A 27790-nucleotide genomic window follows, 5' to 3' on the forward strand; every position below is an offset into this window, starting at 1 on the left:
TTTCTTCCCAGATCTTTTTTATTTTTGTTTATCTATAAAAATACGGACCACTTCACCAGCTTGTGAGTCATCCTTGCATGGGGGCCATGCTAATCTTCTCTGTATCGTTTCTGTTTTAGCCTATGTGCTGCTGAAGTGAGTACCCGAGATCTTTTTATACCTGATGACATTTTAACTTATGACTATGGTCTTGCAGAATGATTAAACCAAGAATATTTTATGGCATGTGTGGTAATGAAGTGATTCATGTGGCAGTGGCACAACAAGGCCACCTCAGGTGCTATTAACGAGTCATGCATTTCAACAATTTCCAGAGGCAATTTGATAAATGACTCAGGATAAATGCAGATTACCAGCAAGTTTATATTTGGGAAATTTCCCCTCTGGCTGGGGTGAGTGAGCATTCCTCCAAAAAATATATTTAATGAGGCACTACATTAATCAGCCATCCCTAGGCGCTGTAATGTCTCCCTGAGTATTGGAGCTAATTGCTTTAAAAAAAAAGTTTTCTGATAAATCTGTTCATTACCTCTACACAGAGCATATTAAGAGGAATCACATATCTGTAGTTGTTTACCTCAATTAACAAATATTATTGATGAAACAAAGCTACTTCAGGTATGATTTAGCAATAACACAGCAAAAGGACAAGTCAGAACATAATTTTCAGTAAAATCATAACAAGCAAAGTAAAAATTAGACATCTGTATCAAGAATAACAAAAATACATGCACATACTACTTTACAAATCTTGTCACATATATTTAGCTTATTTGATCCTTGCAACAAAGCTGTGAGATATTACTATCGCCTGCCTATCTTACGGATGAGAAGACTGTGCTTTAATGATTTCATTGAGTTATCTAAGGTCACTGTGAGCAGTTTTTCACCAAATATAGTAGTATATTTTAGATGTAGTATGTCAGGTGGAAGGGTTAACATTACTCAACAGGATGGTGCCTTGGGAAGGATCTCATCCAGTCTTAGTTCAGTCAGAGCTGGAGATGAGTGCAGATTGGCTCCAATAGGAGAATGCATTTCTATTATGGCTACACTAGGTGGCAGTAAATGCCACCACTACAGACTCTTGGCTTTAAGTAGTCAAAGCAGGAAGGAGGAGAGAAGCAAAGCAATGCCCTTCTTTCAGTTTGTGTGTGCAAGCACAAGCACGTGCGTGCATGCGTGTGTTCATGGCAGGGGAACTGAAAAAGGAATAGAACTGTTACTGCACTCTGCGCTGTGTCCAAGACCACCGGTAGGTATGACCAACATGAGAGAAAGACCTTCATATTTGGCACTTCAGTATATACTGTGTTCTCCTAGCCCATACCTGTAAGCCAGTTAAGTATTATGTGATATCCAAGGTTATCATTGTCACTGAGTATAAAAGTGGGTATTCTCTCAAGAGAAAGCATGAATTTGGTGCATTAATGCTTACAACTGTCTTTCTCCTCAAGTGTATTCTATCTATGAGCTGGCAGAGAAAAGCAACTCGCAGTGTCCTTTGGGTAAACGAATTCAATAGTTGAAGGAATCCAAGCAACTTTGATGCTTTTCTGGTTTGGTAGTAGTCAGCATTGCTAGAGGTTAGCTGCAAATTTTGGTATTGGATAAAGAATGGAAGTTCCTGATTAGAGCATTCCACACCAGAATATATATGTGGCTGGAAATGAAGACTTGGAATCCAGCTTTCCTACCGAATGGTGTTTAGAGGTCATCCTAAATCTTCTGAAAGGTAATTTAAAAAAAGCTCCATTTGTCTATCTTTACCAACTGTAGGGATACCCCATCCTATTTATAAAACCAAAGTTCCCGTCAATTTGAAGAGTGTTCTACTTGAGGAGATTCCTTCTCCATGGGAGGCAGCTGCCTTTCTTCTGGCACTGGGGGTAGGTCAGGTGCTTTCTGCCCACACCTTGCAACGGTGAAGCGACTCATGTGAAGAGCTTCCTCATACCCAGGGAGGGTGTCCCCGGAGGAGGCCAGCTGGCCCAGGGAGCTGTGGGAGTGGGCCACCGCCAGGATCCTCCGAGCTGCAGGGCCAAACACTGACTGCAGGGCTGGTGAGGGGAGAAGGAATGGAGCTAAAGTAAACCCGACATCCTCAGAACCCAGACTTACAACACAATTTCCCTTTACTCTTAACAAGTGTCCAAACTCACTGTCAGTCTTTGCCACAGATGTTGTGAAAAATCCTGTGAAGCTTGCTTAGAAACCGATTTCATTTTCTGCTGGAAGATTCTGTCTCCTCTGGCATCCTCGAATAACTGAAATTGTGCTCCCATCTCTCACCCTTGTTAGATTTACAACCTTTTAGACCAATCCATTGATACTGCACACTCCTTTGAAATATTTATTCTTGTCTTATTTATCTTTTCTCAAAATGACTGTGAGAACTGGGAGGCAGGAAAGATTATTCTCTTTGCAAAATAAATATCACAAGTGTTTTGCCATGTGCTGTTCTGCCTGGTATTTACTCTTCAGTTTTAATAAAGGATATAATATAAAGAAGAGACCAGGAGAAAATAAAATGTCTTATGATGATCAAAGGGATATTGGGGCTCATACTTAGTGAATCAAGACTTGGAGAATAAACAACCGAGAGTACAGATGACAAATTTCTCTAAATATATACAAATATAGATAGAAAATATAGGTTTTTACAAAATCCAAGTTATTTTTTTGAAAAGGGATATGGTCAGAGCTTAAAATAAGTATGGACTGGGTAATTCTTCTTACAAAACACTTCCGACATTGTCTCCAGCATTTCATTTCCCCTTCCCTCTATCATCAGGCAGGACCAACATTTGCGAACACAGCATGCGTGAGAGACCAGGTCACTGCCTTGTCAGGTTTCTGGTGATTCAATTCACTCTGAGGTCTAGAATCTTTGGTACCCAATTAGTGTTTTTATACCACTGTGCCATCCTAATCATTTGTTTAAACCTGGGTTCACTTCCCACATATAATGTGAGAGTACTCACAAGTGATCGTGCTCTGGAGAGTGCTATCGTGATCAAAAGCGATGACCGTCACTTCGTAGGGTGGCCGGCCCTCATCTTCCCCCCTTTGCTGGCGACTCAGACAGCAGCGGAAGCACACGGAAGTCAGGCCACACAGGAGAAGCAGCGCTCCGATGACCACCAGCAACCTGCGAGGAGCCCCAGGCAGCAGGCAGTGAGGGCCCTGGGACCTGCTTTGTTTCCCAACCTTGGCACAAGCAGCCTTCCGTGTCTGCATTTTGGTTCTTTACAGAGTAATTATAAGGTTTTTAATTGCAAGGCTTTCACTTCACATACATTCTTCCTTATTTTGTCAGCAAGACTAAGTCAATCTGTTGAACAATTAGCAAGAGATTTCATGTGGTTTGGAAGGCTGCTTTTTACTTAACTGAAGTAATCTCCACAAGGCTTCTGCTAGAATTGATCTGAGAATGTACACAATAAGCTGTTGATGTGGCCGGGGAGGTGGTATTGAAATAGGAAATCCTGGCATATTGTCACATAGGGTAGTGATGAGGAAAAGCATCATGATTCCATGTGATGCAGGTTAAGTAGGCTGGTTGTCGCACACACATTTATTTTCCTGCTGTCAGATATTTTACAACTAAAAAAACTAAAAACATATATACCTCTGAGAAAAATAAAGTCCGTTACTAATATCTTTGTAGGTATTATAGCTAAAACTTACCATATATACCAGAGATGTACCCAGTCTGTGGTCAGGCAACTATGAAGAAAGAACAAAGTTTTTTGCAATAAAAATATAGTCAATGCCTGTTATGATACCTTCTTGTAACAAAAGCATTACAGGTTATGCTGACTTCAATGTAACCAGCTGAATCTATCATGTAATGGGATGCTTTAAATAGTTTTATGCTATAGATGGCATTGTGCAAATCATTTTGTAAGTCACTTTAAGATAGACCAAAGTAGTGGTCATGAAATAGTATTAACAGAAAATATAACCATGACCATTGTAAAACGTATGGTGACAGTTACCAAGAAAGAACTTCCAATGCTAATGTACAGAGAGTGAGTTTGAAAGTGGATGTGAAAGTTAATGTTTCTATAAGTTTGAGGTCAATAAATTTAAACATAAAGATAATTTCAGTTATAAGTATGAAAGCAAGGCAACAACTTTTGTAATTTATGTTTTGCAAGTTGTTGAAAAAAAAAGGCCACCAAAAAGCCATAAAAACTCCCACCATAAAAAAGGTCTTAAATTTTCACATTAAGAATCAAAACTGATATACATTATGGCTGAGGCCAAACAAAACAGGGGGAAAATGTAGAAACCAACTTCACCATGATGAAAACTAAGTAAATATTTCTGAATTAACTAGCACAGTCATAAATCTTCTCTATAGGGATAAAAAAATATGGATTATATAAGAGAAGGAATATAGGATAAGCTCAGGAATGGGAAGGGGAAGGGAGAAAAATGTTTACTTATAAAGATGAGTAAAATTAATAATGCTTTCTGATACATTGATCTACTGAAATGTACTGAAATGCATTCTACATCTCTTCTGGAGCATACAGTTGGGCTCTTCACTGAACAATGTCTCCTCTGGGTTTTCTCACATTCCCCATTTGTTAAAGCCCTTTCTAGTGCTACCACATCACAATTCTGATTCCGTTAAAAACGACTTCCTACAGTGAGGTCTAAAACCTCTGAGATGCTATGAAAGGAACCACAGCCATCCCCATTTTTCTTGGGTGTAACACACTTGGCTATTGGGAAACCCTTCCCATGGCTCAATATGTGTTTTCCTTCAGCCTGAGTAAGTCTTTTATCCAAACTGTCCCTGACTTTCTTTTTACTGGTTTACCTCCAACTGGATGATTTTTTTCCCTTTTTATCTATGTCCTCCATGTCTACATAAGACTTAAGTGTGACAGGTTTACATTATGGACTATTTCAAAGTATAAATAAGTCTGTAATAAATATTAACCTGTCCTAAAAAATAGAAAATGTTCTTTAGATTTGAAGTGGTGATGCATCTTTGGAAATCACCCAAATGCATCTATCTGCCTGTGACTAAGATATTGAATCCAGTTGGTCTTGATGAGTCACTGAGACACGAGAGTAAGAAAGTTTACTGGACATCTCTATGACAGCATAAATTGAGATTAAGTCTGCTACTGTGAAGCAATGATTGGCTTTGGAAGAAAATGCTATCAGCAGTATTATTTTGAGTACTTAGAATGACTCATATGCATGTCTTTTTTAGGGTAATCAGTCTGTGAGATAAATAAACTGATGCTCATTTAAGTAGAAATAAGGGAAGTCACAGATATCTGATGACATCTTGACCCTATTCTGTGTATTGATGTTTATGTCTGTCTCTCCTTCCTCCTAATTTGGACTCTCAGATACTTACTGTTCAGGACTGACACAGTTCTCTTCACATCTTGCCCAAGGAAGAAGCTGTAGGAAGGGAAATGGTCTCAGACAGGGAAATGGTCTCAGACAGGGAAATGGTCTGATCATCTCTGCCCAGCAGCCTATCCGTCCCTCATGACTATGCTGTTGGATCAGCTGGTGAGGGCAGAATACATACAAGGACAAGGTCATAAGGTCAGCCATGTTTAGCACTATTTGTTTTCATCTCTTCCATGCCTATGAACTGCTACATTTGAGTGGGGAGAACCTAGAAGAGCAAATTTCTAATCTGTTTCCTTCCTTCCTTCCTTTCTTTCTTTCTCTTTCTTTCTTTCTTTTTCTTTCTCTCTTTCTCTTTCCTTCCTTCCTTCCTTCCTTCCTTTCTTTTCTTTCTTTCTTCTCTCTTTCTCTCTCTCCCTCGCTCCCTCCCTTCCTTCTTTCCTTTCTCTGTCTCTTTCTCTCTCTTTTTTTCTTTTCTCTTCTTCTTTTTTCTTTTTTTGGGTGGTAGTGGGGCTAAGCATCACTGCCTGTGTGAATGAGAGGCAACCTTTATATCAATCTGTTTCTCACAGAAATTTCCTGATCTGCCCCTTCAGCCTAGGGTGTTGTTATTGCCTTCCTAACTCTTTCCCAGGGCAAATTGAATTCTAACCCACTGCTCCTTTTCATCCCTCAGTACATCAATAACTCACTATATGAGAGAAGAAGGAGGAGGAAGACGTATTTATTGAATAGCTACTCTCTTCCAATAACTTGAAGGACTCAACATTTCACAAAATCAACAACTAAGACCACAAAAGTCCTCTAAAAGTGACAGATTTATGCTTATTGGGATTTTGTGGGTGGGTGGACACACACATACTCATGACATGAGAAAAGGTTTTGCAAAAAGACTAACAGCTGTCCTCCTCCACTGATAACATGTGAGAACCTTGGGGTTTTGTTTCAGTTTAAAATAGTTGGCCACTAGCATGACAAATTATGTTTCTTCAACCCAGCCTTGGAACTTTGTTTCATTTTCTTGACTAAAGGCTGAAAATGCCTAAATTTCTCAGAAAATAAAATGCCTGTTTCAAGTCTGTTGCAAAAAGACAAGAAAAAAAGAAAAGAAAAGGGAGGAAAGGTCAAGGGAGAGAAAAGGAAGCAACAAGTAAAAAAAAGAAAAAGAAATGGATTTTCAGAAATTAGTTTAACTGTTATATAGGAAGTGAAACTGATAGCCCCCTCCCTCCTGGGAGCTAGCTGTACAGGAACCTGCTTGCAGGCAGTTTCTTCATTTGCTCTCCTTAATAGATTTCATAGCTCTGAAAACTTCCCCTTGATAATCGTCCAGAATCCCTCAAGCCAGTGACCCCTTTCCCAGTTAAAGAGTTAGTTACTCAGGGGCTTCCGAATTTTAGTGGGAAGAAATAAAAGATCCCAAGTATTTTTGAAGTGTTTTCCCTCTTCTCTTATTTCTTATCTGGAGGCTCCTACAAACTTCAAGAATAATATTAGGGCTGACGTGGGAAACTCTGTTTAGGAAAATTATATAGCTAGTTGTGATAATTTACTTGGATATTTGAGAGACGAAGCAGATGTTCAAATGTAAACATTCAGAAGCAGCACTTGCGAGTTGCTGGAGCTATCTTACTTGTATCTATGGTCACCCTGATACCTGTCCTGTTTCACAGATGTCATTCGTCGCACCCATGCTATGTCACCCTACAACACTGAGGGAACATTCCAGTTACTCATTTCCTACTCCCCCCTTGGTTTTAGGTATGTCTTTCCCCCTCATTCCTTTCCCCCCAGATTCTTCTAAGAGTTGGGTTATCTGAGGAAAGAAACAAAAACTTTATTCCTGTATTTTCAAAACTTACCTGGATGAAATAGACCAGGGCAGAGACCAAGATGGCGTGGACTTTCACTCCCATCGGGCTGAGCTCCTGCTTCTTGAGGATTGCTCACTGGGCGTCTCCTACCTCCTTTCCATGCTCTGTGCCTTGTCTGACTTCTTGACCTACAGAACTTAGGAGAGAAACTTTTCTTAGCAGTAAATCACTATTTTCTCTCTCTCTTTCTCTCTCTCTCTCTCTCTCTTCTCTTATTCCCCTGGGCTTTTATTTTCTGTAGTCTTCCCCATCCCTTTCATCCTGGCTTCTTTATTTCTATTTCTGGTTTTAGGGTCTCCACATTTGCTTCCTTGGTCTTTTCTTTCCTTTTACTCTTAATCCTTTCTACATGTCACTAAGTTTCTCCCACTGCCGGCAAAAGGAAGACATTCGAGGTGGACTGATCAGTCTTCCGAATTAAGTATTTCTAGGCAGTGATGAAAAACTTGACTTGGAGGAGGATCCAAGGCAGACGGCTCTTCTCCATCAGAAAAGAAGTGACGCTCCGGGTTCTTCGCCACAGCGCACCAGAGTGACTGTTGAAGGTTGAACGCACCCTGCCAAACTCCATTCACTCATCCTTCACGTGATCAGCCCTCCTCTCTTACTCTTTGAACCCACCCCCAACCCCTTCGCTGTGTTGATAATCAACTCTCCTGGTTCTGGGTCATTTATTTCCAATCATTGGAGTGGGATTGAGAGTTTGCCAAATGAACTGGAAATCCACCCCATCTTTGGAGAGAGCAGATTTAAAGATTAGAATTTCTGGGTTGTCCATGAAACCCCCCTCCACTCTGACTTAAATTCCCACTGAAACACATAAGTCAGACAGACATATTTTAAAAAAACAAACTGGGTTTCAAAACATTTCTCTCTCGCAAATAAAATCTAAGTTAAGAGTAAAATTAAGCACATATGGAAAAGGCATAGAATCATAGAATGTTTGTAAAGAAACATATCTGTAGGAACAAATAAATGTCATTTAAATGATTTGTACCTAAGTTGGTAATCTCTTACTTAATACTAAGTATGGAAAATTTTTAACACAAAGTATTTCATAAGAAACTCAGACATTAATTTATGAAGATATATTTATTTCATACAAACAGAATGAAACTGCCTTTCAGATCCTTTTTTAAGGGAAATTATTGAGTGGGATTGATTCTAAGAGCCCTCACACAGCATGGCAATGTGGGAGGATGGAGAATATAAACTTAATTTTTTTTCTTAACTAAGGAAATCAAACAGTGAGAGAAAAGCCTAATGTGACATTAATGATTTGAAATCAGTTTCAAAACTACCAAACAGCACCATTTTTTTACTTAAAAAAAAAAGGGTAAGAAAGTTGGTGTTTGGTGAACAGGATTTTCCAGATTTTAGCAGAAAGCTGGGCAAAGGTCAGGGGCATTTCACAGGAAAAGGAGAGCAGAACTCTAATCTAGGCCCTGCACTGAGTTATTAGGTCATTTTTCCAGTCCTTAATTTTCTCATTCATAAAACAGGAGTGGAATGTCCGCTTGACCTGCCGTAGATCTTGTTTTATGGAGAAAATGCAATTCGAGACACAAAGGCATTTTAATTATAATATTTCTTGCCATGTACATGGGCAGCATCATTCACCCTTTCTTCTTCTTTCTTTTGTCAGAAAGACAGTAGTGCATCATGGCTAAGAATCCAGCTTGGTTTTCTGGGATTAAATAAATGTTTTCTCACCTACTAACTGTGCTATATTGGGCAAGTTATTACATCTCTCTGTTGGTTAAGTTTCATTATATATAAAATGCGGTGATAATAATGATGATCTTTCTTCATAGATTTATGGAGATTAAACAAGTTAATGTGTGTAAAATGCATATAATCATCCTGATAAGCATTTTATAAGTGTTAACTATGATGACCTTGATTTCCACCAAGTTTTACCAGTGACCTTCACCTTCATGGCTAACTGATGTCCTCCATGCTTATCTTTGTTACCATGACCATGTTTTACCTTTTCTGACATTTCAATTCATGGATAGTTTCCCTTGCTACCCTGGCCATCTCTTCTCCTGATCATGCCTGCCTTCACCTGCACAAACAGGTTTGCCAATTAACATGACTTTCTTTCCCTCCCAGAGCACTTTCCTGCCATGTGATTACCATCAACTTTCTGCCCTACAGCTTCTTTACAGGTTTGAACAAAATAGGATTCTGTTAATGACCTCCTAGCTACTTTTCTTAGAATTACTAGTGCCACCTTTTTTTTTTTTTTTACCTCACTGGATTATTTCCTGGAGGAATAAACTTTTTGTTTATCCTAATGGAAGTGACAATTTTAGCTCTGAGCTCAGCCCCATAGAAGAGGGAAGACTGAAGAAGGTACACAATGGAAGGGCAGGTAGCTGCGGGAAAGGGGACTGATCTTGTTATGATCCTACACAATCTCATATCCATTAAGCTTGTGAATCATTAGCTTATACACAGGCCGTTAAGGACTTGGAGTGGAACCAATGGAGGGGACATGCACACAGGCCTTTTCATCTACGCTTCAGAGAATTGTTATACAATAGCTGTAACATGTGGGGCTAAAGAATTACTTAGTCGTGGCTCCTTTGAATATTCTCCTTTTGACCTTGCCTAAATCAGGTGACCAGATTCCCTTCCTCTCTGTGCCTTGGTGAAATAGAGGTCAGGACTATTATTACTCTGAAGCATCAAGCATGAATTATAAAGAGCTGAGCAGTGAGCCACGATCCTGGCTTCAAAAATGAGTAATATGGTAGAAGAACCCAGTCCCATTTTGCAACCCCTCCACTGCAAAGTGTCTCTAGCAGATGAGTCAGTTTTTCAGCTTGAGGATTAACTGGCAACTTCACAGTCTTGAAAGTCAGCAACAAGATTAAGTTTAAGGAAGTTTAACAAAATAGGAGGATGAAGTTTGTCATAGGAGTATTAGTTTTATGTGCCTTGTAATACATTACCACAGATTATATGAACAGCTATTGCAAAACAGCATGTATTTTTTCACACTGTCTGTGAGACAGAAGTGTGGGCACAGCTTAGGCGAGTTCTCTCCTTGGGGTCACATGAGGCTGCCATCAAGGTGTTTGCTGGACTGTGTTCTCATAGGAAGGTGCAACTAGAGAGAAATACACTTCCAAGCTGTTTCTAGCAAATTCATTTCTTTGCGGTAGTCATATTCATGTAAGTTTGCTTCTTTAAATCTAGGCAGAGAAAGAGAAGAGGGAGAGAAACTCTCCCATATGTAATCCACATACATTCCATCACCTTTGTCACACTCCCAGACACAAATTGCACCCACATTCAAAGTGAGGAGATTACCCAAGGTCGTGACTATGAGGTTGTTACAGAGCAACAAGGGGGGACCTGGGACGATATACTATTACCAAAAGGAACCCCCCAGGTTCATTATGTCCGCCACCAGAGGAAAGACATCTCTTAATACTAGAGATTCAGTGAAAAGGAAAGGAATTTATTATTCATTCAAAATAACACAAACTAAAGTCTCTCACAAATGCACACAGTCCTCCCAGCACCCTCCACGTGGCAAAAGGGAGCACTTCCAAAGCCTCGTGGTCCTGACTCTCACCCACGCCGCATGGTCCCAATCAAGACACCAAAGCTGCATAGTCCTAAACAGATGTGTGGTCCCAAAAAAGAGACATGTGGTCCCAAAAGAAAGAGATGCGAAATGGCTGGCTGCCTCGCTGGGTTTAAATCCCAGCACCAATCTTCTTCTGCAGCCCCATTTCTGGCTCCTCCCACAATTGGCTACAGCTGCCAGCATTCTGGGCAGGTGTGGCCCTAAGGTGTGGAACCAATTATCTCCAACCTCTTCCAGACCCTGTTACAAATCCCTATTTGGGAATCCCCTCTTGGCTGCACCCTGTTACAAGGTGGCAGGGATAATGAGAGCCACTTAAAGTCTGTCAAGTCTGCCCAGCTGTCTGTCACACAAGGATAATGGAATTACCCGCCTGGATCTTTAAAAACAGGGGGAATCCAGTGTGTCTGCCAATGAATGAATGGATAAACCAAGTGTGGTCTATATATACAATGGAAAATTATTTAGTCTTCAAAAAGAAGAACATTCTGATACATGCTATAATTTGGATGAATCTTGAAGACATCATGCTCAGTGAAATAAGTCAGATACAACAGGGTAAACATTCCATACTTTCACTTATGTAAGGTACCTACAGTAGCAAGTTCATGGAGACGGAGAATAGAATGGTGCTGTCCAGGACCTGGGAGAAAGAAGGAGAGAGACATTTTATTAGTCAAGGTCCTCCAGACAAACAGAACCAATAGGATGTATATACTGAGAAAGAGATTAATTATAATAAATTGACTTATGCAAGTATAGAGACTGGCAAATCTGAGACCCTGGAAAACCAGTGACACAGTTCCAATCCAAAGGCTGTCTGCTGGAGAAATTTACTTATTTGGAGTAGAGTCAGCCTTTTTGTTCTACTTAGGCTTTGAAATGATGGGATGAGGCCCAGTCATCGCACTAAGGATGGAGGGATGCTTTATTCCCATCATTAAAATATCAATCTTACCCCAAAATATACTCAAAGAAACACTCAGAACAATGTTTGACCAAATATCTGGGCACCCTGTGGCCCAGAGAAGTCCACACACAAAAATAGCCATCACAGGAGTTACCGTTTAATAAATACAGAATTTCCACTGCAGAAGATGAAAAAGTTCTGGGGATGAAGCGTGGTGATGTGAATGTACATCAATGTGAATGCATTCAATGCCACTGAACTGTATACCTGAAAATGGTGAAAATGGCAAGTGTCTTGTTAGATAACTTTTACCCCAAACAAAGAGCAGCCCACTTTTTTCTGACAGGCTTGAGTAGGGAAAGGCATAAAAGGCTGTTCTGAGGAGCCAGATCACCCAGAAGATGGCGACTGTCAAACTTTCCATATTGTGGCTCCTCCATATGAGCTCCTAGTTTGAGAGAAGTCAGAAAAATGTTGAGGGTGACCCTGGTTGGGTGTTCTCTACCTCACACTGTACTGTTAAAGTCTTCCAGAGAGTGCATTGTCTCTGCCTCAGGGACCTGAAAAGTCTCTCACTGAGTTATTTCAAGAATGTTCATACTGAATGTATACTACGTCAGCCATCACCTATGTTTTTGTTTTCAATTAACTGACATAATGGAAAAAACTATGAGCCGAGCTCTTGACTGGCATCTTATAAAAAAGAGTTATTCAGCAAACCACCTAAACTTTCTGAGCTTCTGCTCCACTTCCTCAAAATAAAGGAACTAAAATAGATTTCTGTTAAATTTCTTTGTACTTAAAAAAATCCAGCTTGTGCTATGTGTTTACAATTAAGAATCTCATATATTAACTATCTATTCTTTGCAGAATATTACACAGTTTTTATGATATGCCAGGCTGGGAGGGAAGAATGAATTTTCTTAACATAAACGGGTCTATCTTTACTATTAAAGGATTTGTGATTTAGTTGGTGAGGTGAAATAACATTAATGGAATTGAAAATTGATACAAGCACTGCTAGATACATTAAATAAGGGGAGAAAAGGAGTTGATGATGATAATTCTACTTGGAGATGCTAACTAGAGAAGATTTTTTAAAGAAAAAAAATGTATTGTATTTGAAGTACGTATAGGATTTATAGAGCTCTTTACCAGGTCCTGAACTATTTAGTGTGACTTCCATGAGTGTTGACCCCTCCAAACATGGATGATTATGCTCTCTCGAGTCTTGCTGTTGAAGTGTGGTGGTGAATATCAGAGGTCTGAGAGATGTACTCACTTATATGTGGAATCTGATGAACACAATAAACTAAGAAACGAAAAATCACAGAAGCTTAGATACATAGAACAGATTGACAGCTGAGGGAAAGGAGGGGTTGGGGAGGAAGGGAAGAAAGGTGGTGAAAGGTTTAACCAAGGACCTTTATGCACAGCTCAGGGACGTGGACAACCACTGTGGGGATTGGCTGGGGGTGGGGCGAAGGTGAGGCTGGGTGATGGAGGAGAAGGTGAGAGAAAGGGGGAACAACTGTAACAACTTAAATAGTATTTTAAAAAGGAAATATGAACACCATTAGAAAAACATATTAAGGACATAACCACAAAATCACAAAAGAAAAAAATACAAATGGTAAGAGACATAATATGACATCTCTCTAGTAGAAATAGATATAGAAATCTTCTCAAATTGTCAAATATTAAAAGTGCTAACAATGAAGTAACATTTCATACATACTTCTAAAAAATTAAAAATTAAAAGAAATATTTACTTACAACCTAAAAAAACAAACAAGCAAAAAAACAAGTAAGAGATCTAGCTCAATCTTAGGCCTCCTCTTAGGAAAACAATTCTGGCCCTGGCTGGTGTAGCTCAGTGGATTGAACGCAGGCTTGTGAACCAAAGCATTACTGGTTTGATTCCCAGTCAGGGGCACATGCCTGTGTTGCAAGCCATATCCCAGTATGGGGTGTGCTAAAATAAAGGCAACCATACACTGATGTGTCACTCCCTCTCTTTCTCCCTCCCTTCCCCATCCTCTAAAGTAAATAAACAAAATCTCTTTTAAAAAGAATACAATTGTTTCTGGTGCTGTGTGTATCTTTGGGTGCTTTAAACATAGTCACATATGTCCTTTTGAAACACTTCTTACCACCATAATCCATAAACTATATTATATACCAGTCAGATAGGTGAGGAAGCCAGGACAAGAGAGAAAACTGAGACATAGGTAAATGGCCAAGCGGTTTACAGCCTAGTAAATCACAAAATCCTGTGTTCCTTAACCAAGGACACTTAAGAGTAAGTGGTTTCCACCTCATCCCACCCAGAGGGTAAATAGTTTAAATCACCCTACTCCGAAAGATAACAGAGGTCTAATTAGTACCATTTGTGTCAACCATACTCATGGACAGATGAAGTCTGGGAATAAGTCTCTTCTTGGCACATCAGCATAAAGCTGATGAATATTTGGTCGAGATCCTCCCCTAAAACCTCCCCTAGAATTCCTGCCTTTAGCCCTTTGGAAAACAGACAAAAACCCTAAGACAAATGACCCAGCAGGAGCTCCTCCCCTCTGTAGCACACCACACCTTTCCCTTCTCCCTCTTCTTCCTCCCAGGCACATTACCTTTGCCTTTCTCTCTCCTAAATCCAAGGACCTCCTCTTGGCCTCTAACTCATTTCTTGAGCTGACACAGCCCTACTGGCTCACATCCACGGCCTCTGTCATATTTCTAATAAACTTTCACTTATAATTTGAATTCCTTAGCTCTGATTCTTCCATTGTCAAACTCAAGAACTGAGGTCCCAACTCTGGTAATATCTGGTGCCCATTTTGCCACTAATGCTAGGAGATGATGTGCTCACCAGAAATATGTCCCATGTCCAATTTCATCAACAAGTGTACTTACATGTCTCACTTCACCACCACGAGAATATGATAGGATATGAAATAACTGAGTCACTGTGGGGATGATAACATGCATCATCATTTTGGTATCATTTCAGTATTTATTAATTCATTATTAAAAACAATCTTCTGATAAAAAAAAAAAAAACTGGCTGGCATAGCTCAGTGGATTGAGCTCGGTCTGCAAACCAAAGCATCACAGGTTCGATTCCCAGTCAGGGCACATGCCTGGGTTTCAGGCCACAGCCCCCGCAACTGCACATTGATGTCTCTCTCTCTCTCTCTCTTTCTCCCTCCCTTCCCTCTCTAAAAATAAATAAATAAAATCTTAAAATAAAAACAATCTCCTGAGATTCTAATTATGTGAAAGTCGCCATGGTATATGCAGAGATGGATCCAATCTTGCTTCCTGGCACTCCTAGTCAAGGGGATTGGGATAGATAGGGCTTGAGTGATAAAGGTAAGTAACACTGATATGTTCAGGCTATTTGACTGGAATATATTTGTTACATTCTTAGATTTTGTATCTGTGGGTGTATATAGAATTGTGTCATAGAGTAACACTTTAAATGGTAGATAGCTGTTTTCGAGTTTGGTCTCAGATACCCTGCACAAAAAAAGGCAATACAGTATAGAGATACACCTTACCTACAAGGTGAAAAACAAGCAAAATTAGGGAGCACTGGAATCAAGGCTGGTCCAAGTGCATACACTTCTTCACAAATTCAGTGTATCGGTCACCCATTTGAATTCAGTACCCTTATCCTGAAGACTGGGTAAGCACTTCCTCTCCTCTAATGCCATGTTGAAATAGGTACAGTTTTCCTATATCAATAAATCACTTAGTGAAATATCCTGAAATACTATCAGAATCACCACTGTTCCCTGCCTGCAATAGAAATAACCCAAGAATTTGCGTCAGCAAACATGAAGGGCAAAAAGCCATCTCCATTCCTCCTAACCAATGATTGAGTCACTCTGCTTAGTGATAGGCAGTCACTAGTTAAACACTCCAGCCAAAGCTCGTCACATTTCACTTTGTAGAGGTCCTGACTGCTTCACTTTCTCATTCTTGGAATGAATCTGGGATATGACTTGTGATGACCTCAAGAGCAGACTATGAAGGACCAACCTGATAAGAAGGCAAATGGAGAGAAAAGCTATACAAGGTACTAGGAGTGGGTGTATGTGTACAGGGGCAGAATCGGCAGAGGATTAACTTAAAACATGTGAATTAAACTGAAATATAGGATTAGAAACTTAAAATGCTTGAGAGTAAAGAATTAATATACTTTTACTTAAAAGAAAAGCAAGTTGAATACAATGGAAATGATGATCATAAAGATGATGATGATGAAGGAGAATGAACTAATTTGGTTTGCATGATGGTGTAGTAGACAATGGTGATAACTTTTACTGAACATTTACTATGTTCTATGCTCTTCACTTACTTGCATTAGTTCCCTGAATCTTCACTCCTTGAGATTAAGGCTGTAGGGGGGACTCTGCCCACAGAGCCCATCCGCCGCCCCTACCCTGTCCGCCACGGATGAGAATTAGTCTACTAAGACCTGATCTGCTTGGGGAGGAAAGGTGGTCGACCTCTCAAAGGAGAAGGGGCCAGGAGCCTGTTCCTCAATGGGTTTACATTGGGTTCAATTTGCTTAGGAATATAGGTAAAGCTCATCAATCATGTCAGGCAGTAAGGATCAAACAACAGATAACATACAAAGAACTCTGAAGGCTTATTCTGAGTCAGGGTCAGTTAGATAAAGGGCTATAAAACTTTGGGGAACAAACTCATTTTATGTTTGGACCCTTATCAGAAAACTAAGGACACTCTTAGCAAAGCAGGTTTCACAGGATTTTATGCATTCTTCTGAGGCCCAATCGCCCTGGGGAACCTGCCCTTTCCAGCACAGGGCTGCACCACCCTCCTGACGTTGTTTCAGGCTAAATCTAGCAGGGGAAGTAAGGCAGCCAAGAGATTAGGAGAGTTCTTACAGACAGAAATGAGACTCGGGTTATGACAAAGCCGAGGGTCGAGGGTCCATCACCCCCTCTTTTCTATTGCACCTCCCCAAGTCCTTCCTTGAGGGCCCCTTGGTGACCATGCTTGTCTTAGGTCATCCTTTCCCTTGAGGAACCTTACTCATCATTGGCTAACCAGTCATCCACCTGGGCCAAGCAGGGTGAAAGTAAAAGGGGGCAGAGGCGGTGCTCCTGCCTGGGGGATAAGCTTTGTCTCCTTAGTGACTTATGGCCCCAAGGTCTCTTTACTCAGCCTTAGCCATGGGGGTTACAGTTTCTGAAACCAGGCAGGTGGTTCCCAACATTAGGTTATAATCATCCTTTTATGGAGAACTAGCTGGGGAGCAGGGTTCACTGAATTATCCACTTTAATGCACTAGTAAATGGTAGAACTAGGATTGTATCATGATCTCCCATTATTGTCTAGAATGACGAGTAAGATCCAATGCATCAGATGGGTCAAAAAATGTTGAATTTACCCAGTTTATACAAGCCAATTTTGTAATAGTCCTTGAGGCACTGCAAAAATATATATTTTATGAATTATACAAAATGGATAAAATAATATCCAGTATAGTATAGCATAATTTGTTTATTACATACCATTTTTGAAAAATTATTTGTTTAATATACACAGTAGTTAAACTGCTTAAGTAAAAGTTAATTTATAATCCCAAAATCCATAGACAATCTAGATAGATTGCCTTTTATCTTATATCCATTTTGAGAGAAAGGAATAAAATATAAAAAAGGAAAGTTATACAAACGAAGCCATACAAAGTTAGATAAGACATTCCAGGGGATGTTCCATCAACAAAATGAAAATTTCTCTCAATAGCAAAAACAAGTGTGAACGTGTAATAATTTAACATTTTAGCTGATGAATTTAGCCTAATATAAAAGCAGTATGGCATTTATAGATAAATCTTTGAATTAACAGTAGACATTTGCTCATTCATTCATTCATTCATTCATTATATTCTCCAGTATTTACTGGTTGCCTGACTATTAGTACAATTATTAAGTAAATTATTTCTTAGAACCTGTGTAGATCATCACCTACCATACATCTGATTGCTTCTGATTAGATGATCGATAGGAGGAGCGAGGAGTTGGTGAGTGCTCTCTACCGATCAAGGAGACAGGACGAAGGGTGGACTGTAGAAAACGGAACATGTGCCTTCCCTGCACTGGTGTGGGTCCCGTGACTTCTAGAACCTCAGCAGTGTTTCATCATTCAAGAACGTTGGACATACTTGATCATCTACAGACTGTACCTTTAAGATAGTGACCAAGGGCAATGTTGTTTGAAAGACTGACACAGACATATTTGCCCCTGAGAGTAGGATTAGGTCATTTGCACAAGACACAACTATTTTCTACTTCGTCTCTACTAACTGCCACACACACTCTAGGACCTTAATAAGTCTGAATCAGTAAATGAGGCATATTCCTTTCTATCAAAATTTCTGTTTTGTTTGTATCATCTGCGGGGCCTAACAGAAGTGCTTCTGACACATGACAACTATGAATGTATTTGACCACTGATTGATTTAGATCACTACGCATTCACACTGGGTATTTTGTAATGTGATGTTCCAAGTCACGTAGCTACTTACAATTGAATTAAATACTTATGCCCAGACCTTAATGTCTGTGTGATCTTAGAAAGTCACTAAATCTTTCCATTTCCTTATTTGTATGTACAAGAGGACATTATCAATGCCTTACTTGTTTTATCTCACAAGGTGTGGAGTCCAAATACATGAGATATTTTCCTGCTGAACCAAAATGTCTGTCCTTTTGTTAGGTGGTAGAACACATAATTAAACACACACACTCGAGTTACATAATTTCTGTGCTTGTAAATTCATGGTGAATTTTTTCTTATAACAATAGGACCACAGCTGCTGTAAGTATAGAACATAATATTAATATAAGTCAAGTGAGTATTGAGGTTTCATTTCTAGTTTTTCTTTGCTCAATAATCTCAGTTTCCTATATGTAATTTTAGTGGAATAAAGGTTAATAGAACAAAATTATCTTGTAATTCTTTAAGACGATATCAGTTAATTAACTGACTAAAGTTTATTTGCTTTACATCAGACCCTCATTTGTGGTATGTTGTGGTATGTGGTGTAATACACACTGCATGTACTTGTGTGTGCATGTGTACATGCACAGACTTGGTCTATAAAAACATCAGATTCTCTGTTCTGTGGGTAAAGTTGATGCAATCCAGCTGGACTGAGGGTTTCTTGAAGAGTCATTGTCAGGGGAGTAGCCAAAGTAGCTGTGTAACCTTTCGAATCAGATACATAGAGTCAAACATCTGATTTTCTATCGTATCAGTTGTGTGACAATGAGTAAATTGCTTAATATCTTGAATTGTCCAGGCTTTCATCTGTAATATGGGTAATGAATTATTGCAGAGTCCTTGGAAGGACTAGAAGTAAGTAATGCAAAGCACCAGGCACAGACAAGATCCAAAGAATTGCTTGATTATTTGCCTCTGTCCTTTTCATCTGTCTGATTTTCTTCTGTCACTCTAGGTCCTCATTTGCTTTCTTCCCGGTGGTGGTGCCCCGTGGCTGTGGACTCTGGGGATTCTTTTTCTGGGTTTATTGTGACCGTTATAATGCTGACAACACAATGTAAGTGCTGACATGGGGAAGTGATAGAGTAAAAAATGAGAATTTACAATCATGGTTTGCAAGTTGGTTTCAGAATACCCACAAACAACCTTGATTTAGATACACTTTAGGCAAACTGTTTTTAGAATGAGTGGGAAGGTGAATGGGTATATTGTGCTAGTCTCTCAAATTGAGGCAGGGAATGAAGATTAGGAATCATAGGTTTTGTTGCAATTAGTTTTCATAGCTTCATAGACAGAGCCTACATAAATCCAAAAATAATGAGGAAGAACATAATTTGAAGCTAATTATCCACAAGGTCATCTGAGAGATCCAAAAGTAAAAGAAACCTCATTTAACTCATGTTGAGTTTTAATAGAGATAATTAAATGCTAATTTAAAGTTAAGAACAAGAACAGAATTTTAATAAATAAAACATTTAAAATAAATATATTTTAAATTTATAGTATGAGCATACAGGAAAGAGGTTGTTCAGCGGAAAAGAAATGAAAGAAGGATGAGAGTGGCCAAGAGGGAAAGAAAACGATGCCAATTATCCACCTACTCCACCTGTGTTCTTAGGTTGTAGATCTAAGTAATTGTAGCTATCTAGACCCAGGTTATTAAGGCCTTTAAAGTGCTATTTGTTTTCCAGTTGTCGTTTGAGGTCACAAACCATTTATTTTTTCGATAAACACCAAGGTCTTTCCTAATGACTGAGAGAAGAGCTTTTGACTAGTGATGGTGATTGGAAGGGTCTTTCTCTGAGGCTCTGACCACTTTACTACAAGGTTAAATCTGGCCTTCCAGGCAAGGAGACTGCTTCTTACTGAACCAGCAAACGTCTAGAACTGAGATACTTGGCCCTTAACGTGTGTTGCCTGCTTGATTTCATAACCTTTATTTCACCCATCTTGCCTAAAATATGCTCCAGCAAAAAACAAACAAAAAAAAGTTTGAGACTCTGTGACACAGCCACTTAATATAATTCTGTGGGAGGGTGTCTCAAAAAATGGAGTGAGTGTCATAGTTCTTAAATAAAAGTAGGAAGTCTGAAAGGGTAGAGAGAGGTCAGAGGAATGAAGACACAAATACAGTAAATCATTAACGACATTCTTCTTAATAGTCAGTGAGTCTGGTGGGTGACTGGCTATTTTTAGGCTGTCTATATTTTATTTATGCCACTGATACTTATCTTGGGATTTCTTTTAACTTGTGTGTAACTCTCAACAGCAAATAAAACATTGAAAATAATTTTTTTTAAATTATGGTGTGTGTGAAATTTCCTGATCATAAAAAATATATGTATTGCAGGGATATCAAATAACTTTGAAATCTGTAGTGTTTGAGTAAATTTGGGTCATTTTCCAGCACTTTATCTGTTGTCAATAGATTGGAAATGAAGTTTTAATTCAGCTATAATTTAGTATCCCAGGTGTCTGACCTTCTAAAGAAACAGCAAGCGAACCTGACTCACCAGGAAAATGTACTGGAGGGACAGCTGTTAGCCCAGAAGCAGGGAGAAAAAGCTTGCTACGAACAACAGAGGGAACTCAAGGAAACAGTTGAAACACTTGCCCAGAAGCTGGAAGAGAAATCACAAAAACAAGCAGAACTTTATCAGCAGAACCTGAATCTCCAAGAAGCTCTGAAGAAAGCAGCAAATTTTTCAGGTATGGGTGAGAGAGGGGTTCAGGAGAGGTATTGGAAGCTAATCTTAACTATTTTTTTTTTTGAAAAGCCTCTAGGCACAAAATTAGCATATTGATATATATATATCATTAGTTACATAATGTTATACATCATTTCATATGTTCTTTACCGCAAGTTCTCTGTATCTGTCATCCTCACCCTATCCTACATCAAATTCTTAAAGTATCTGGTTTAATTAAGCACACTTTTGGTAGATTTAAGTTTTCTTTCCTCATAGGAGTTTAATTTCATTTTAAAATTCTAGTTTTGAGATTTCTCTGGAAGAATCCTTCTACCCTTACTGCTTGCCACCGATTCACTTCTCTTTCCATTCCAAGGTACCTAATCATTGATTTCTTTTCTGAACAGCCTCCTTTGTTGTTGGAACTCCTACCTCCATATCAGCTTTATTCTATGGCACTATTTCTTAAAGTGTACAACATCAATTTACTTTTTTCCTTTTTTAAACATTTTATTTATTTATTTTTAAAGACAGAGGAAGGGAGGGAGGGAGACAAGGAGAGAAACATCCTGTGTGAGAGAAACATTGATTGGTGGCCTCACACACACCCCCAGCTGGGGACCTGGCCTGCAACTCAGGCATGTACTTTGACCAGAAATCAAACCTAAGACCTTTCAGTTCACAGGCTGGTGCTCAAACCACGGAGCCACAGCAGCCATGATTGTACTAGATCAACTTAAATTGAGTCAACGAAGATAGGCTGGCTTGGAAGTGTTAGGTAGGTACTTCACTAAGACAAAAATATGAGGGGCCCAGGTAGTCAGTTTATGTCAGAAGGACTGAATTGATCTCAGCTGTGTAATGAATTCTAGGAGGCAGGTAGAAATAGTAACACCTAAATGAAGGAGATGAAAATGTGAACTCTGAGGTTATTACAGAAATGATCTGATTTGTTTAGTCTTTCTGTGATGTGTAATTGTCCTGCATATGATTTTAGTCATAATGAGAGGTGGGGGGTGTGAGATGGAGTATGTTACTGCCTTGAAGGCGTATGGAATCCTACGCTAAGCATTAATAACTTCCACTAATAAGCATGCATTGCTCCAGTTTCTCAGCTGTACACTCAGGGAATCTCAACCTTGTCATTTCTTTGGATAAATATTATGTAATAACAATTCACAGATAACCATAGATCCTTTTGTTTTATAGATGAAAAACTGAAATCTAGATAAGTTAAATGATAATAATGATGATCAGTTGTTTCGTATAAAGTTTTGCAGTTTATAAATCCTTCTAACATTTACAAGGTTATTTAAATTTCAAAATAAGCAGAAATTTATAGACAAACTAATCTTTAGCTAGTGTCAACCACGTATTTTATCTCTTTAAGGAGGGAGTTGTTGACTCCATTTCAAAGACGGTTTAAAGGAAGAAGCTACTATATCAAGGATACAAATGATTATGTAAGCACACATAGCTACATGCCAGCCAAAGGTTTATTTCAAAGGTGGAGCTGTAAAAATATTTTTGTATTTTATCAGTGGCACGGAATTAAATTTATGTCAGAAACACACAGAACCATCTCTGAAAGATTCCAGGACTGGATAACTAATTAAAAAGATTAAGTGGTATGTCTTTCACAGGCAGATAAACTGGGTAATGTGCTCCATTCCTTGACAGTGTCAGATAAAGGCTAGTTGTAATACTAAATACAGTACTGTCTTTTTATCAAGCAGATTTGAGAAGATTCTCAAAAAACATTAATAATAAAATACCATATGCAAATAAGTGTCAGTTTTCTCAAGTTTGATTAACTTACTTAAGGATTGTCACAAAAATCGCAGTATTCTGAAAGACAAATTTTGTCTTTCTTACCAACAAGTCTGGGGTCCTCAGAGTGTATATGAAGAGAGAGGAACTCTGAGAAATTGCCATATGTGGTTTGCTTGAGGTCATCCAGCTGGAAAGATTCAGGGTCTTCACAGTAACAGACTTCATTCACATTTAGCCCCAGAATAAGTGGTGGTTCTCAACCTCCAGTATACAAAATTATTACCCAAGTAGTTTCTTAAAACTGCCAGGTTTACCCCAAGGTTATATATCAATTGCCTTGAGGAACATAAAGAATATTTCCTGCCCTGGTTGGTGTGGTGCAGTGGATTGAGCGCCAGCCTGCAAACCAAAGGGTTGCCTGTTTGATTCCCAGTCAGGGCACATGCCTGGGTTGCAGGCCAGGTCCCCAGTAGGGGGCGTGTGAGAGGCAACCACACTGATGTTTCCCTGCCTCTCTTTCTCCCTCCCTTCCCCTTTGTCTAAAAATAAAATAAATAAAATCTTTTAAAAAAAGAATATTTCCTGCATTGACTCCAACTCAGACATTTGACAAATAGTGTGAGGTCAACAGACGCACGAGTTTCCAGTTCCCATTTTCTCTGTCAAGTGAAGAAAGTGAATGGAACCTATGCCCCAGTGTTGTTATGAGGATTAGATGAGTTAATATACATAGAATATTGCCAACCATTTCTGCGTTTGGTAAATAAAAATCATAATTAAATGATGATTACATACATAATACTTAAAATAAATACAGACTGTTTGAATACCATATTTGGAGATATCTTTCTCACTTTGCCATAGCTTAACAAACTTGCTTATACTGCCTTTTAGTTTACAAAAATGAAATACATGGGTGGGCTAAAAGTAGGTTAATAATAATAAATAATACAGTAATAAATAAATAATAATACAAGAGTAAACTCTGTGTTTTGTGTACTCAAACTGTGAACCTATTTTTTTCCACCCCTGTATATTCTTTCCTTTTACATGAAATGACGGGACTAGGCTAATTGAAAAATACAATAAAATTTGCTTTCATTGCTTCCATCCTGGCCTTTTTATGCCTGGTTTCATTCACTTTCTCCTCCATAGTTCAGCACCCTCCTGCTTTGTCCTCTGATAAAGTCTGCTCTTAAAAGTTTATCTAGTGATTTTATGCCACAATGATAATATACATTAAAAGGCTGCCTTTCTCAAGGATTTTGGTATTTTTCACTTTTAGTCATAGCATGGACCAAAGGACTCTGTTTCTTATTAAAGTGATTCCAAGTGCTACTAACACAAAGAAGAGATGATGATGATGATGATGATGATTGATGGGGAGGGGGAAGAAGAGGAGAAGGAAGAGGATTTGGCAGATTCTTTAAAATATCCATAAACATAGACATTGGCATATTTTGTTTATTTCCTAGACCCTCATTTGGGTTTTTTGGAGTCTGTGAGGATTTTGTAACTGAAAACTCCCTATTTTCTGAAATCTTACTCAAATGAAGATGTTCACTTTCATCAATACACAGTTCTTCATAGAACATCTGTATTCAAAGGAAATAGAGTGTGTGCCACGTATGCATCGTTAAATATCCTAGTAACCACACTTAAAAGTTAGAAACAGATGAAATTAATTTTAGTAACATATTTTATTTAACCCAATGTATTTAAGAGTTTTTCAGCACTAATCAGTATAAAAATTATTCATGGGATACTTTACATTTTTCATATTAAGTTTTCAAAATCATGCATTTATTTTATACTTACAGCACATCTTAATGCAGACTAGCCACAACTCAAGCACTCAAGAACCACACAGGAGCTAAATTAGGAGGCATGATATTTAAGCTTGAATTCATTATTCAAGGATATGAAGTTTTACAATACATAGGCATACTATTTTAAAAAGCAGAATAGGTATTGAGTACTTATTTCCCCACCTTTCACTTTCATTTTCCCAAACTTAATTTAAAAAAAAATAGACCAGATTCTAAAATTACATCCCAGCCCAAGCCTTGTTTTTAACAACCTTGCTTTCTAGTTTAGGTTAATAAAATCAGAGTGTTTTTTCTTTTACTCCAGAAAACAGAGACATTAAGACTCTATAGCTATTGAGTTATTTGCAGAATCTGAGTGTAAATCTAATTAAGAATTGATGGTATTCATGTGAGAATCTTGAGGGGAGACTTAAGAATTATAGAAATATTTTTATTCAGGCATAACTCACTGATTAGATATTTCACACTTCCTAGGTCCTTGTCCCCAAGACTGGCTCTGGCATGAAAAAAACTGCTACTTCTTTCCCGCTGACCCATTTAACTGGAAAAAAAGCCAGGAAAACTGCTTGTCTTTGGGTGCCCAGTTGCTGAAAATTAATACCACATACGATCTGGTGAGTTTTTAAGGATGCGTGTTGGATTGCTGTATTGGCTTAGAGGGAAATCAATCAGGTTTAGGTCCTGTGTGGAAGAGTCTCTGTTTGAGAATCAGAATATCTGTTTACTAGCCTAGCCTAGCCACAAATTCCATACATGACCTTTGAAGGACAGGTTATGGAGTATCTCTGCGCTTCAGTAAACATTTCTGTGAAACCATTGAGAGGATGTCGAAGATCTCTTTTGACTCTTTAGTTTTGTGAATCTGTAAAACAACCATGCTGACTCCAACATCAACTCAGAAATGTTGCTCCCCACAGGAATTCATCAAGCAAGCAAGTGCCCATTCCAATTTCCCATTCTGGACGGGGTTGTCTCGGAGGAAACCAAGCTACTCATGGCTCTGGGAGGATGGTTCTCCTTTGATGCCCAACGTGTAAGTTTCCCGTTCTTTGTCCAACCTCCTAGTGAAGTTACTGCAGCATTCCACAAAGAGTGCTTTTCATGCCAGAGAGAAGCTCAGGGAATTTCTGAGAGTCTCTTTCCCCACCCCTCTCACACAGGGGGCTGGCCTTCTCCAGAGCTTTCCAGTTATTACTGATTTGAAACTTTGAGACAAGAGTAAATTCCTAACACAAGGTGGCAGTAATCTACTTTTGTTTCTTTCTTCTCTCTCTCTCTCTTTTTTCTTTTTTCTTTTGTCCCCACCTCCAGGTTGAGACTCCAGGGAGCTATTTCCCAGAGGAATCCTTTAGACACTTGTGCCTATCTACAAAGGGGAGCTGTTTTTGCTGACAACTGCATTTTAACTGCATACAGTATATGTCAGAAGAAGGCGACTCTTATTGAGAGCACAGTGAATTCGAAGTCTCTGGAAGAAATGGAGGAGCCGATCTTTGAACGCTTTTCTGGAATTTAAGCTATTCTTCCCCGTCTGGTGCAAACCATGAGAGCCCTGAGAACAGATGTCCGGAGACCACAGAGCTTCTTAGCAGAGCGGGCCTCCAGCTGCCTGACACCTGTATGACAAAAGTTTTGATTCTATGTCTACATTTTTTTTTTTTTACCTAGCTGGTCTAAAGCCTCCCAGCCAAACTTTGGTCCCTCTTCCTTGTTTATTTTAAAGTTTCGCTCCTCTCCAAGCCTTGGGAACCCTTTCTACCTTAGTGCCATCTTCTCCTCACCCTTCCAAACCTGCACAGAAGAAAGAAAAGGGAGGGGTTGCCCAACTGCAACAGAGGAGGAAAAAAGGGAAGAATGCATGGGAAACAGAGCACGTGAACAAGTAAGAAAGAGGAAAGGCCATACTGCAATCAAGAAGCTCATGTTCTCAACATCAAAAGCTACCACTTGTTGGTCTTTGAAGTCCGGGTCTCTCTCCAGGCTCTCCACATACACACACACACACACACACACACACACATACGCACACCCCCATATCTTCACATTTTGGTGCAATTGGGATGTCCTGGGAAATACTTCGAAGTCTGATGGTCTTTTCTGTGAACTAGTTTACAATTAATTCTTAAATCAGTCATTTCTTCACCTTTTCTCTACCAAAGGACAACTTACTGCCTTTAATTCTTTCAAACAGTATTTGTTAGATTCATGGGGTGGGTGCCCCAGAAGGAAAAAAAGTTAATTTTCCCCCCTAAAGTACATAACTTTTATAGATAAACTCTTCTCAATATGTTTCACTGTGTTATAGTGCAGAAACATACAGGACCAAAAAATAATGACACTCAAGTGTGGAACAAACTGAGTCATGTATAGAGATACCAAATGGAATTGGAAATATTCCTTCTACTTTCAGTGCATGTATTTTAAATGCACAATCAACAATTTTTCGCATTTGTAAACTTGTTCCCTTGAAATCGTCACTACAAACAGGACAGTGAGCATGTCCATCACCCTTCAAAGTTTCATCATGTTCCTCCTTAATACTTCTTCCCCAGGCAACCACCAGTTCAATCTCAGGGCGAATTTTGTAGTACATTATATGAATGAAATCATACAGTATGCCTTTTTTCTCTAGCTATTTTTACTTAGCATAACTATTTTAAGATTCATCTATCTTTTTGTTTGTATTAATTTTTCATTCCTTTTAAATGTTGAATATTTTTCTTGTGTGTGAATAGACCACAATTTGTCTATCCTTTTACCTGTTGATACCATTTGGATTCTTGAAAAGAACTAATAGAAATAAAGCTGCTATGAACATTCGTGTTTAAGTTTTGTATGAACAGAATTTCTCTTGAGTAAATATTTAAGAGTGTAAAGTCTGAATCATTCACTAAGTGTATGTTTAGCTACTTAAGAGACTGCCACACTATTTTCCAAAGTTGTAGCTTGTTACATTCCTACTAGCAGTGTACTAATGCTCCAATTCCACTGCATCGTTGTCTATACTTGGTATAATCAGTTTTGTAATTTTAACTATTCTAATAGATATACCACGGTATATCATTTTAGCTTTACTTTGCATTTCCTAAATGGAGAATGATTTTAAGCATCTTCTTTTGTGATTGTTTATTATCTGTACATTTTCTTAGATAAAATCACCTACAAATTTCTTGAAAAACTTG

General features: G+C 38.8%; 2 protein-coding genes, 1 long non-coding RNA gene and 1 other non-coding gene across 4 annotated transcripts; 1 reads left to right on the plus strand and 3 right to left on the minus strand.

Moving 5' to 3' along the window:
* LOC118499144 lies at positions 1-20218 on the minus strand. The gene is made up of 3 exons (XR_004901664.1): positions 20205-20218; positions 12464-12469; positions 1-1091 (listed from the first exon to the last, which is right to left on the minus strand). It is a non-coding gene; the product is annotated as an uncharacterized LOC118499144 (long non-coding RNA).
* On the minus strand, positions 37-143 carry LOC114514205. The gene has a single exon (XR_003685942.1). It is a non-coding gene; the product is annotated as a U6 spliceosomal RNA (small nuclear RNA).
* TMEM52B (transmembrane protein 52B) lies at positions 1588-7861 on the minus strand. Its single transcript, XM_028533165.2, has 5 exons — positions 7251-7861; positions 5387-5433; positions 3691-3729; positions 2985-3151; positions 1588-2060 (listed from the first exon to the last, which is right to left on the minus strand). The coding sequence occupies exons 1-5, from the start codon at positions 7302-7304 to the stop codon at positions 1816-1818; spliced, it is 552 nt and encodes a 183-aa protein (XP_028388966.2). The 5' UTR covers positions 7305-7861; the 3' UTR covers positions 1588-1815.
* On the plus strand, positions 15698-27783 carry OLR1 (oxidized low density lipoprotein receptor 1). The gene is made up of 6 exons (XM_036019349.1): positions 15698-15857; positions 19272-19373; positions 20780-21025; positions 25083-25222; positions 25526-25641; positions 25920-27783. The coding sequence occupies exons 1-6, from the start codon at positions 15836-15838 to the stop codon at positions 26122-26124; spliced, it is 831 nt and encodes a 276-aa protein (XP_035875242.1). The 5' UTR covers positions 15698-15835; the 3' UTR covers positions 26125-27783.
* The last annotated feature ends 7 nt before the right edge of the window (positions 27784-27790 follow it).

This window comes from Phyllostomus discolor, chromosome 2 (assembly GCF_004126475.2).
Source record: "Phyllostomus discolor isolate MPI-MPIP mPhyDis1 chromosome 2, mPhyDis1.pri.v3, whole genome shotgun sequence".
Lineage (NCBI taxonomy): Eukaryota > Metazoa > Chordata > Mammalia > Chiroptera > Phyllostomidae > Phyllostomus > Phyllostomus discolor.

Excerpts from the sequence above, each read along its gene's own strand:
- TMEM52B (XM_028533165.2), bottom strand. The coding sequence starts at position 7,304 with ATGGGAGTGAAAGTCCACGCCATCTTGGTCTCTGCCCTGGTCTATTTC. Across the intron at positions 3,730-5,386 it reads AACTGTGTCAGTCCTGAACA|TTGCCTGACCACAGACTGGG; the intron begins GTAAGTATCTGA and ends CTTTCTTCATAG. Across the intron at positions 2,061-2,984 it reads TCTCCAGAGCACGATCACTT|CCCTGCAGTCAGTGTTTGGC; the intron begins GTGAGTACTCTC and ends TCCCCTCACCAG.
- OLR1 (XM_036019349.1), top strand. The coding sequence starts at position 15,836 with ATGGAGAGAAAAGCTATACAAG. Across the intron at positions 19,374-20,779 it reads TATAATGCTGACAACACAAT|TATCCCAGGTGTCTGACCTT; the intron begins GTAAGTGCTGAC and ends GCTATAATTTAG. Across the intron at positions 25,642-25,919 it reads TCTCCTTTGATGCCCAACGT|GTTGAGACTCCAGGGAGCTA; the intron begins GTAAGTTTCCCG and ends CCCCACCTCCAG.